The 13,341-nt window shown below is 42.9% G+C and overlaps 1 protein-coding gene across 1 annotated transcript in view; it reads right to left on the bottom strand.

The window, feature by feature from the left end:
* Positions 1 to 13,053, bottom strand: part of LOC130608972 (uncharacterized) — a 188,803-nt gene extending 175,750 nt beyond the window's left edge. The window contains exon 1 of the mRNA XM_057427471.1: positions 11,930 to 13,053. Coding sequence (XP_057283454.1) covers positions 11,930 to 13,027 — 1,098 coding nt within the window. The 5' untranslated portion in view covers positions 13,028 to 13,053. The remainder of the gene's footprint in view (positions 1 to 11,929) is intronic.
* Positions 13,054 to 13,341: the final 288 nt, after the last annotated feature.

Genomic DNA, 13,341 nt, shown 5'->3' with positions numbered 1-13,341 from the left:
ATTGGTCAAAAATTTGTTCTGGTTCTTTCTCTATGTGACTAGAGCAGTGGCCTTGGACAAATTTCTCCTGCTCAAGTGGCATGGTCATTTGATACTAAACTGGTGCCTTTTGGTAGCGATTGCACAGGCTGAGGGCGGAAACAGCACCTACACTTTAATTTTCAAACCAGCCTTCTCAAGGTTCAGGCATCTGTTGCCTCTGCTGTGCTTTCAATCATGTGCAGATGCTAAATCTCAGCCTGCTACACTATTGCAAAATAGCAATAATGAACTTGGTTTTCCTTTGTTTGTTTCGCAAAAGTAGTTTCAAGACAAACAATTGAGTATTTAAATGTTTTAAAATGTTATCATTTCCCTTTGAATTGATGTGCAGTTCCCCCCAGCAGCCACAGCATTTTGGGAGTGCTGTCAGTAGGACAGGCTACAAGCACTTTTTCTCCAAGTCCCATGCACATTGTGGGGGTTCAGCTGAGCTAGCCACCAGTACATTCAGTGTGCTGAGCTCACCTCACCCTGAGGAAGCCAATTTTTCACTTGCTCCTTTTACTGTAGAAGGAAGTAAGGGACAAGAAACCAGGAACTAAAGAAAAAGATATGATCCATCAATGTCACTAGTTCAGGGCTGGGTCACTCAACTCCAGAGCAAGAGCCATGCCTGCAGGTGTGATACTACAAAGTGTGTCTGCTCCCTGGCTGTGTGAAAAGCAGCTTTCTGAAAGCTCTTAGACAGCTGAAAGCTCCAATACGAACAGTGACAGCTGAAGGTACAAGAAATGTCTGAATTCTTACCTGGAGAAAATAGCAAATCTAAGACAAGGCTAAGCCTTCTTTGTGCGAGAGGTAGGGACGATGACAGGCAGAAGGTTAGTGATATGTCTCATTTAGTCTAGCCTCACACCAGAGTGCTTCTGACACTGGGTTGTTTCTGTAGAGACTAAACTACAGCAGTCTCTTCTGTAGAGACTAAACTAAGCCCTTGGCTGCAGGAAGGAGTGTCAGTAGCTCTGAAAATCAAGAAGCCTTGTGCAGTATCAGAAGCACTATGCATGAGCAAGGGCACCATGTACTAATGGCTGCACAGGCGACAAGAAGTGCTTACCGTATTATCTTTCCAGGAAGAGAGGATATATAAGCACAGGTCACCAGAGTACTAAGAAATAATCTTATTTGTGATTATATTGCCAGTCTCTGAGGGCTGCAGATTCTGGTTCCTGACTTGCAATCCTGACTGAAACAAGTGAAAAAACAAGTAAGGAATTACAAGCAAATGGAATAATTTTTCCTTCTAATAGTTCTTTCAAACATCAACTTGGTAAATAACTAGCTCAGATGAAATAGTAAATAGTTCCTTGTCCTTTCTCCTGTTTCTTGTTTAAGAAATACACTTTAGAGGGGAAAGATACCTAGTATAATTGATTATTATTTTAAAAAAAAATCTTTTCCATCTGTAGAGCATGAGTCTTTTTTTTTGTCCTCATTGCTTGCTTCATTTTATTTCATGGCTACCCATATCTCTTAAGAGTTTAGAAAGCATCTCTAAATCTTTCTCTGAATTGCCTCTGATAGAAAAACATGCAGAGGTGCTTAATGCTCTATAGGTGTTGGGTATGTATCTGTCTCTTCTTGGGTGAGCAAAGCTGGCATAGCTGGTTATATGATTCCCTAAAACCACAAGCTTGGCTTGACAACAACCAAACTTCCCAGACCTTGTGCCTAGGCTTCTGGTGTGTAGAAGCTGCAGCTCACCAGCAAACTGAAATACACCTGATTCCCATCCAATCTGATTGCACAGTTTGCCTTGCCAGCCAATCAGCATGCACATAAACACCCACCAACAGAACATGCTCCACGTTGTCTCTTGACCAGTGTGTGGCCAGGCATGAAGTTGTTGAGCTCCAGCTCCTACTGAGATATGAAGGTACTGAAGGGGAAGGCACTGAGGTGCTCCTCAAGTTCACATGGGCCATTTAAACCCAATGTGTCTTTTGCTGCTGTATGTTGATACAGCTTTGGTTTGCTAGTTCTCTACCTGTGGCACACTGCAGCTTTTCAAATTCTTAAATTACATTTTTTGTTGATGTTTGGAATACATCTGCATGCATACTTTTTAATTATTATTCATGTGCTGCAGCTTTGGGGAAAAGCATCCGATGAGCTATGTTGTTCTTATTAGTAACCTATTTCCACTAACTGGGTGGTAGAAACGCGTGATCAAGTTCTTCCTGTCGTGACCCTGGCTGAGTCAGCTATCAATGCCCACATTTCTATATGGAGGCAGCTGCAGTAACTAAGATTGTTGTGGCAGCCATGAAGTTATCAGCTATTCCAGCATGACCTTCACTGTGATGTAAAGGGTACTAATAGTGCTAGTGATTTCAATGCTGTTCCCCAGCTAATACATAAAGGCTGCTGTTGTATGGGAAAGACCTCTGGAGCTCCAGAAACTAATTTTAACAAAAGAAAACAAACACTGCCAAAAGCCAGATAAGTTTGCTCCTGGGTTATCACCAGGAAAGTACAGATTAAGTAACTCTGTATCTTTGCTATCAACAAAAGCATTCTCTTATTTTATCAATTTTTAATTGATTTCAAAATCGAAGGTTAAAGGAGAGGTGGGAAAACTTAGCCACTTTTAAATATTTGTGATCCAAATCAGAATATAAATTCTCATTAAAGAATGGGAAGGTTGTGCAGTAATTCATTCCTATGTGGCTATATTATGGATTTTTCTCATTTTCTCATTTTTCTCATTTCTACGCTGTATTTTCAGTAGAGGTACCAAAGCTCTACCATATATAATAGGCCTCTATTTAGAATGACATTATGCTTTGTCTTCTGGTTTTGTTCCATGTAATTAGGATTTCCCTTCAATCCTATTTATTTCACTGTAACGTCTCACCTTGTGTTTTCTTCATGCAATCTGCTTTACATATCTGCCTGAATCTGACAATTTGGGTCTGGGGATTTTAAGTCTACACCCTACGAGTTAACAGATTGCAGTCTTTCTCTGACACGCACTAATGACCAGTTATGTTTTACTCAAGATGCTGCCTGAAATGAATAAAGACAGGAAACTTTGAAGTCTTTTGCATTTAGCTTCTTGGTGCACTGCTACTAGGTAAAGACAGAAAATTTTTGATGCATTTCTGTGTTATTACATCTATAGCCAGAACCAATGGCTCTAGGTTCTATACCAAGTGGTTTCTTAAAAATCACATGGACTGAATAAAACAGCCTATGGTTTTCTGTCACAGGAGTTTAATTTTAAAATATTGCAACTTTTTTTTCTTCTATCTATAGTGGACTTGGAAAAATGACTTGAAGAAAAGAATGTGTTGTGTGTGGGTTTTATTTTTTTTTCCCATGCAAACCAAGTGCAATTTCTATCTTTTCCTGAACAATACATGAAGCCTAATGATAGTTTGTTTTGTTTGTTCCCCCCTCCAAGTGAGGACTGGAATGTTTTTATTGAACCAAGATAGAATCTCATTTTTATACAGCTGTTTCTACTGAGCTCTCCACCCCCGCCTCCCTCCCTGAAAACATCACCTAGTTAGAAGTGTCAGCATGCCCTTTATCCTCTTTTTAATAATAATGAGGAGACCAAGTAACTGATATTAGGGATCCAATCCATAAAAATAAAAGTAGCAGATCAGAAAGTACAGAAATGGCAGACAAATGCAGAAAATGTAACTGTAAAGTGAAGCATATTTGAAATAGTGCCATTGGGCAAATATACTGATGACCCCTTTTCTTTCAAAAATCAGTTGATTTTACACTGCATGTGCAGAACCTGCAGCTTAATGATAGGTTAAAAAAAAAAAAAAGAGCAGGGTTTTGTTTTGTTTTTTTCCTTTTTGTTCCCAGCCACCACCTTTGAAGCAGCTACAGTGCTGATGCTATGTAAGAGTCTTCATTCCCATAAATGTGTGCTTTGAATCTCCATTATGTTTTTTGCATTAAAGTTGGGAATAGAAATATCTGAGGACTTCTGCTCAAGCCTTGGTTCAAGGGTTAGGTCTCACTGGCTTAATATCGGTTTCAATGTAAATTGAATAAATGAAAGCTTGATCAATATTTGGATTTGATAAAGCTATAAATAGACTAACTTGAATGGCAATTTGCAAATTTTAGTTTATTATGATTATTTTGTTATTTTTTAACCATTGTAACCTGGAGAGCTCGTAGGATATTTTGGAAATTCTGCTGAAAACAGAAAACAGTTCAATATAAAAACAGAAAATGTAGTCATACATTTCCTGATATATAGACCTTAAGGAATTTAGGCAACATTCTAGGACTTTATTACAGAAATACATCTCTTCAGATATTAGCATAATATTTCATTGGGAGCACTGTGGTATCTAGCATTAAACCAGTTGAAACAAAGGGTACTGTAATATCCTCTACTTGCTAAAGGGATCTTGGTTCATATTTCAAGAGTAATTTATCTGACGGCAGCAAGAGTGTCTCCACAACAAGGTTACACTGGTAAAAAAGCTGTTTCTTCTTTGGAGCAAAGTTTTCCATGATTGTGAGTGAGGCATTGTTAAATCTGTAGAGTCAATAAAAGATTGGACCACATTCTTAAGGAAGTATTGATAAAGAAGCAGTATTAACTGTAAGAATAACTAAATTCCCACTGAGCTGCTGCTGTTGCTTTGGAAATTTAAGGAATATTTCTTATGGTGCTTCTTTTATGCTAGTCACTATGAAAATGATTGCCAACTCATGGCATAACCCATAGCTTTTGTGTTCACCCAAGGATATTGCACATACTCATTTCTTCTGTTGGCAGCATAGCAACCCTGGGTCCTTATGGGAGCTGCCTAAGCACCTAGCATAAAACTTAACTTGCTCCTGGGGAAAAAAAAATATTATCAGTATGCTCCATGGCCATTTCTGTGTCCTGTAGAAACACCAATTTTAGGTTACAAAAATTACTGGATCAAGTTTTTTCCTAAGTTTGGCATGTTCCTTGCTCCTGTCTTTCTATTCTCTCACTGTGTTTTCCTCACCTTTTTCTCTTTCAAGAGCCATTGCCTATGGCTGATCCTGTGGGACACACAAGTGTCTAATTCTCCACAGACCATGACTTTGTTCCAATCCCCCTGTGCATCATGGGGTCACTCAAGTTGCAAAATCATTTAGTTACAGGCTGGACTGAGAGATTTTCTCTCCCAGCAGCCATCAAAGAGGCTGGTTCTAGCTACCTGGTCCTAGTAGCTTTCTACCCTAGACTGATGCACTAAGGTATTTTCCTCACTTGATTGTACTAAGTAGTGGCAAGAGCTGGAGTCAAGGACTTTGTGGTGATGTTTAAAGGAGAGGAGACTGAGAAGATTGAATGAGAGAGTATCTTAGAATGGAAATGAGGTGGTCACAAAGTAATATACTTGTCCTTTGAGATTTGTCATGTGGAGAGCGTAACTTAAGGACAAGGTAAAAAAACCCCAATGTATATTAATGGAATAAAGCAATTGAAAAAATTATGGTGCTGAGCCTTGTGGTGACAGCTATAGTAAGGAACCCCAAATGAGCTGCAAGATACATTTTGGTTAATGAATGATGGTGTTAATACCTCAAGGTATAGATGGAAGGGGTCTTCCTCAAACATGTGAAAAGTGTACCTGGTGACTTTTTTGGAGCTGCTTCTAACAATTTCAGCTACTGTAATGTGACTGGGTTTCTGTGGTGTTTGCTGTACCCATGGTGTGACCAGAGCATCACGAAATAGAAATTATTGATAGAGAATGGCAGACAAGGAACTGCTTTGCACCATGTACCGTTGTATTGTTTGCAGCTTCTACTCTGCCCATTATGAATCAGTCCCTGGTCTCTTATCACAGAAGATGCCACTTCAGTCTCTTGCTGCAAACATCTTGTGATATAAATTCAAGGCTGTCCTGCGTTCAGCAGTAGCAGTCATGTTTCTCCTTCGTGGTAGCTGGTGCAGTGCTGTGTTTTGACTTCCAGCCTGGGAACAGGGCTGGTGATACCAATGTTTTTGGTTGTTGCTAAGTGATGTTTACCCTGACCAAGGACTTTGTGAGGCTCATGCTCTGCCAGGGAGGAGGGGAAGCTGTGAGGAAGCAGAGACAGGGCGCCTGACCCAGGCTAGCCAAGGAGGTATTCCATACCACAGCACGTCATGCCCGGGGTGGGGGGTAACTGGGAGTTACCCAGAAGGACAGGGGCTTCCGGGTGGGACTCGTTTCTTGGCCGGTGATATCGTATTCTCTTCCCTTGTTATTTTCTCTTATCATTGTTGTAGTTGATAGTAGCAGTGGTGGTTTGTGTTGTACATTGGTTGCTGGACTGTTCTTGTCTTAACCCGTGGGAGTTGCACCCTTTCGATCCTCCTCCCTGTTCCTCCGGGAGCGGGGAAGGGGAGAGCCCTGGGGGGACGGGGGGGGGGGGGCGCGATTGTTGTCAGCCCGGCACCACTCACTGGGAGTGAGTGAACAAGTTGCCTGACTGGGTTTAAACCATGACATGTATGTGTTTTGACATGCCAGTGCAATGCACATGTATTCCCATACTTTCTTTCTTTAACTAAAAAGAAGAAATTTCTCTATATTTAAGGCTATTTAATAAAGTTAAATGTTCCTAACAAATATTAAATGAATTTCAGCTGCCTGTGTGTATTGATCTGGATGCTGGAGGTTAATTTTAATTAGGTTTATTGCCGGTGCACTGTTTAAAGAAGTATTGTTTCTCACATGGGTTTGAGCAGCTGGCTCTGCAGCCAGCATGAGCACCTTAGTGCAGCATGCCTTGCTCCACTGTGTCTCACAGGAAAAAAAAACAATACTGGGAAAAAGATGACTTTTAGACAGCCTTTTAAAAAATTAATTCCATCAGTATACACTCCCTCATTGCAGTTGTGATTTCAGCAGCAACCAGTGTAATTTTTGTGGCAGTTTCTTCTGCCTTCACTGAACTGCAGCCCCTGTGAAATGCCATAGGAACACATATGTTCTTCCACTTTACAGATAAATAACTTACTCTATTACCTATTAGCCTTCCCAAAGTGTCACAAGCATGGTATCAGAGCTCATTAGAGGCTTTTGTCAAGTATGTTTATAACAAATCTATACTTTATTTCATAAAACAAGATATAGTTTGGGTTTGTTCTGAAGAAGGGAATAAACTTGGAGGAAAAAAAAATCCCACCACACAACAAAACAATAACAGAGGGGAGAGGATTTTGTTAGTATTCTGCTTCAGGAATATCAGTAACACATAAGAAACTTCACAGTTAATCTCAGGAGAAAATTGTTCCTTGTGTGTAAAGTGTTCTGCAGGCAACAAAATACATTTCTGTGATTGCCCACTAGTGTATTAAATAGCAGTAATCTACACTGTGTGAATTATCCTGAATTAGAGATTTATTGCATGAGGTCCTTAAGGAATGTTTCATTTAATCACCAGGGTTAGGAGACATGGTTTAAAACCTGCATCATTTATAAATTTTGTTAATTTAGTAAAGTAGTAATGTAATTTTTGGACCTGTGTTTTCCTTTTACCAATGGTGTTCCTCTGGGTCTAGATGGGCAAGAGGAAGGTCAGTGGACTGGAAATCACCCTGATTGCCCCATTCTGCCTGGTGGTGATCATAGCCTGTGTCCTCATTGGGCTTTTAGCATCAGGGCAATCTGGAGTCAAAAGAACAGGTAAGTGGTTTCCATTGCTGCTGTAGGACCAGAGAAAAACTTCTAGGTGAGAGGTGCTTAGCTCTGCTTCCTGAGACTATTGTAAATGCCATGGAACTTCAGTAACTAACTGTTGGTATTATTTCCATCACTGTTGTATACAGACTGTTAAGGAACATGGATATTAAAATGTGGGGAAAAAAAATCACTATAAGCACTGTAAAGTACTGACTTTCAGAATTACTGTTATGTTGTTATCATTACCAAACTCCTAAGTGAGAGGTGCTCAGCTCTGCTTCCTGAGAATATTTAGAAGCCGCAGATCTTCAGGAAGTATGGTTGCCATCACTTCCATCACTGTTGGATTCAGACTTTTCAATCATAGAGCCATAGAATGGATTGGTTTGGAGGAACCATAGTTCCAACCCCCTTGCCATGGGCAGCGACACCTGCTGCTAGATCAGGTTGCTCAAAGCTCCATCCAGCCTGGCCTTGAGTGTTTCCTAGGGTGGGAAATCCACAACTTCTCTGGGCAACCTGTTCCAGAGTCTTGCTATACTTACAGGAAGAAATTTCTTCCTAACGGTCAACACAAATTTATGCTTTAGCAGTTTAAAGCTATTCCCCCTTGTCCTTTCCCTAATATATGTCCCTGTAAAAAATCTCTCTCCAGATTTCTTGTGGGCTTCTTTAGGTTCTGGAAGCTGCTCTAAGTTCTTCCCAGTAACTTGTCTTCTCTGAGCTGAACAACCCCAGCTCCCCCACCCTGTCTCCATAGGTGAGATGCTCCAGCCCTCTGAGCATCTTCATGGTCCTTCTGTGGACTAGCTGCAACAGCTCGGCCTACTTCTTAGGTTGGTGGCCTCAGAGCTGAACACAGTTCTCCAGGTGGGATCTTTTGAGAGCACAGTGGAGTGAGAGTATCTCTTCCCTTGAGCATATGGAAATTCAAATGAAAAGAAAGGAAAAAGAAAACAAAATCCACAACAATGTCCCTGCTGTCCTTTCCAAAATCAGTATTTTTGCTGCTCTCAATGTTCCTGTTATGTTTTTACTCTGAACCAAAGTGAAGCATGGTTATTCCTTCCTGCAGATAATGTTACCTGTTGTAAATGCAAGACATAAATCACATATCTAGAAATTTATGATCATAAAAAAAACTTTTGCCCCATTCCTCCAAAAGACTGATTTTTAGTCTGTTTATTTTATATCTCTTCAAAATGGTTTAAGACGAAAAACACAACTGGGGAGGGAAAAATAAACGAAGCTATCAGGAAAACTATGTGGGAGCACACAAACTGTGGAAAAAAACCCTACAACCATGAAACCCTGTATTGGTACATTAGAAAAGGTGTATGCCCTCTTACAGGGGTGTGATATAAAGCACCCTGATTTACATACAGTTCCATTATGTATTAATAAGTCCACTTAAACACCAGGATTGAAGCAAATAGCTTGGGGATGGAAATAAAAATAATGGCTAATACACAAAAAACACTTTTGTGTTTCAGTAAAACTGCTCATACAGACTAATATGTGCATATTTTCTGCCTGCTTTTGTGCATGTTGCAGACAAAGCAAACAGGTGACTCCATGTATTTGTGAGCATCTCAGCCTAAGACAAGATTTCTGCATTTTGTAGTGCTCATTCCAAATATATACAATGTTCCAAAATACATGTAAAGTGACTTTCAATGGTTGGAGGAACTGAAAACCACCATTTAGTCCCCTTTTGTCAGCTAAAGTTGCCAAGAGGTCACCTTAAAGCCGGTCTGACAAGCATGAAATATAATGAACCATCTAATAAGAGGTTTAAGGTATTTTTACCTGGGCTCTAATTCAAGCTGTGGTGGAAGAACAGTATATCAGGTGTTGAGGTTTAAATCCTAGCCAGACAGCTTGTTCACTCACTCCCAGTGAGTGGTGTCAGGCTGGAAGCAATTGAGCCCCCCCCCCCTTCCTCCCCCCCAGGCTCTCCTGTTTCCTGCTCCCGGAGGGATGGGAAGGAGGATTGAAAGAGTGCAACTCCCATGGGTTGAGACAAGAACAGTCCAGCAAACAATGTACAACACAAATCACCACCTCTACCACCAATGACAACAATGATAAGAGAAAATAACAAGGGAAGCGAATACAATACCACCTGCCGAGAAATGAGTCCGACCCAGAAGCCCGTGTCCTTCCGGGTAACTCCCAGTTACCCCCCACCCCGGGCATGACGTGCTGTGGTATGGAATACCTCCCTGGCTAGCCCGGGTCAGGTGTCCTGTCTCTGCTTCCTCCCGGCTTCCCCTCCTCCCTGGCAGAGCATGAGCCTCACAAGTCCTTGATCAGGGTAAACATTACTTAGCAACAACTGAAAACATGGGTATCACCAGCCCTGTTCCCAGGCTGGAAGTCAAAACACAGCACTGCATCAGCTACCAAGAAGGAGAAAAATGACTGCTACTGCTGAACCCAGGACATTATCCACCCCTTATTCCATACCATTCACGTCATGTTCAGATCCCACATTTTCAATATACCATCGCTCTCCCACATATATACATCCATATACATACAGACCAAGAGAAAGAGATAATTTTCTTAGTGCGTGGATGAATCCCTATAATGCTGACGAGTCCATTCGGTCCATGATGTCAGGTTCCATCTCTTGTAACAATCTTTCAGGACAGGAAAGGCTGTGTGCAGTATTGGATCGTTGCCTGCTGATGCTGGTCGTTCCTTTACTGTGGAACTCATCTGATTCTATCAAAGTTCATTCTCTGTTGGGATGATGGTTGGAAGGAAGTCAGGGCTAGTCGCTGGTGACCTGGAGACATCTAGTTGATGGCCTATAAAAGTATTACACAGCAGGCAGCAGCATACAATTAAGTTCACTGGCTGTTTTCCCCTAAAATCAAATCCCCTTGAGGTATACATCGGACTTCCCCATCTTCCCGCATTACCCACCAAGTCTATCCAGGTCCCTGAGCAAAAGCAATCCCACGAGTGGGTTTGCCTTTACCTGAAGCAGGAATAACCCAGACTGTCTTCCCCAGTAAATTCTTCATATGCACCACGGGAACTTTGTCCCCCTCTACAATATGTAAAAGTTCTGACTGGGTTGGGCCGGCCCTGTTGGCAGATCCTCTGGTGTTGACCAACCAGGTGGCCTTTGGTAAATGTGTATCCCAATGCTTGAAAGTTCCCCCACCCATCGCTCTCAGTGTAGTTTTTAACAGCCCCTTCTACCATTTGATTTTCCCAGAGGCTGGTGCATGGTAGGGGATGTGATATACCCACTCAATGCCATGCTCTTTGGCCCAAATATCTATAAGGTTATTCCGGAAATGAGTCCCATTGTCTGACTCAATTCTCTCTGGGGTGCCCTGTCGCCACAAAATCTGTTTCTCAAGGCCCAGGATGGTGTTCCGAGCAGTGGCGTGGGGCACAGCGTATGTTTCCAGCCACCCGGTGGTTGCCTCCACCATAGTAAGCACATGGCGCTTGCCTTGGCGGGTTGGTGGCAGTGTGATATAGTCAATCTGCCAGGCCTCCCCATATTTATACTTCAGCCATTGTCCTCCATACCAAAGAGGCTTTAACCATTTGGCTTGTTTAATTGCAGCACATGTTTCACACTCATGAATAACCTGGGCAATAGTGTCCATTGTTAAGTCCACCCCTCGGTCACGGGCCCATCTGTATGTTGCATCTCTGCCCTGATGGCCTGAAGTGTCATGGATCCACCGGGCCAAAAATAATTCACCTTTATGTTGCCAATCTAAGTCCATCTGAGCCACTTCAATCTTAGCCGCTTTATCCACCTGTTGGTTGTTCTGGTGTTCCTCAGTGGCCCGACTCTTGGGTACATGGGCATCTACATGACGTACCTTCACCACCAGGTTCTGCACCCTGGCAGCAATATCTTTCCACAGTGCAGCAGCCCAGATAGGTTTACCTCTGCGTTGCCAGTTGCTCTGCTTCCATTGCTTCAACCACCCCCACAGGGCATTTGCCACCATCCATGAGTCAGTATAGAGGTAAAGTACTGGCCACTTTTCTCGTTCAGCAATGTCCAGGGCCAGCTGGATGGCTTTCACCTCGGGAAACTGACTCGATTCACCCTCTCCTTCAGCAGTTTCTGCAACTTGTCATCCAGGACTCCATACAGCTGCCTTCCATCTCCGATGCTTTCCCACAATACGGCAGGACCCATCAGTAAACAAGGCATACTGCTTTTCACTTTCTGACAGTTTATTATATGGTGGGGCCTCTTCAGCACGCATCACCTCCTCCTCTGGTGACATTCCAAAATCTTTGCCCTCTGGCCAGTCCATGATGACTTCTAGAATGCCTGGACGACTGAGATTTCCTATTCGAGTTCGTTGTGTAATTAGTGCAGCCCATGTACTCCATGTAGCATCAGTTGCATGATGTGTAGAGGAGACCCTGCCTTTGAACATCCAGCCCAGCACGGGCAACCAGGGTGCCAGGAGGAGCTGTGCTTCAGTGCCAATCACTTCCGAAGCAGCTTGAACCCCTTCATAGGCTGCCAGTATCTCTTTCTCAGTTGGGGTGTAGCTGGCCTCAGATCCTTTGTATCCCCGACTCCAAAAGCCGAGGGGTCGACCTTGAGTCTCCCCTGGAGCTTTCTGCCAGAGGCTCCAGGTAGGACCGTTCTCCCCAGCTGCAGTGTACAGTACATTTTTTACATCTGGCCCGGTCTGGACTGGTCCAATGGCTACTGCGTGAACTATCTCGCGTTTAATTTGCTCAAAGGCTTGTTGCTGCTCAGGGCCCCATTTAAAATCATTCTTCTTCCGGGTCACATGATAGAGAGGGCTTACAATCGAACTGTAATTTGGGATGTGCATTCTCCAGAACCCCACTGCACCCAAGAAAGCTTGCGTTTCTTTCTTATTAGTTGGTGGAGACATTGCTGTTATCTTGTTGATCACATCTTTGGGGATCTGTCTACGTCCATCTTGCCATTTTATTCCCAAAAATTGAATCTCCTGTGCAGGTCCCTTGACCTTACTCCGTTTTATGGCAAAACCGGCTTTCAGCAGGATTTGGATTATTTTCCTCCCTTTCTCAAAGACTTCTTCTGCTGTATCGCCCCACACAATAATGTCATCAATGTATTGCAGGTGTTCTGGAGCTTGCCCCTGTTCCAGTGCAGTCTGGGTCAGTCCACGGCAAATGGTAGGGCTGTGTTTCCACCCCTGGGGCAGTCGGTTCCAAGTGAACTGGACACCCCTCCAAGTAAAAGCAAACTGTGGCCTGCACTCTGCTGCCAAAGGAATGGAGAAAAATGCATTGGCAATATCAATCGTGGCATACCACTTGGCTGCCTTTGACTCTAGTTCATACTGAAGTTCTAGCATGTCCGGTACAGCAGCACTCAATGGTGGTGTGACTTCATTCAGGCCACGATAGTCTACTGTTAGTCTCCATTCTCCATTAGACTTTCGCACTGGCCATATGGGGCTATTGAAGGGTGAGCGGGTCCTGCTGATCACCCCGACTCTCTAGTCTACAGCTCAGCTGATGGATGGGACTCGGGGAGAATCGGTTGGTGTGAAATTGCCACCGGTGCACTGTTGTGGTCGCAATTGGCACTTGTTGTTCTTCGACTTTCAGCAACCCCACAGCAGAAGGATCCTCTGAGAGACCAGGCAAGGTGGACAGCTGCTCAATT

This window comes from Pezoporus wallicus, unplaced genomic scaffold (assembly GCF_028554395.1).
Source record: "Pezoporus wallicus isolate ANWC-B61680 ecotype Strahan unplaced genomic scaffold, APGP_CSIRO_Pwel_v1 contig_7657, whole genome shotgun sequence".
Classification (NCBI taxonomy): Eukaryota; Metazoa; Chordata; class Aves; order Psittaciformes; family Psittacidae; genus Pezoporus; species Pezoporus wallicus.
The sequence above is the reverse complement of the archived record's forward strand: the minus strand, read 5'-3'. Positions and strand labels throughout refer to the sequence as shown.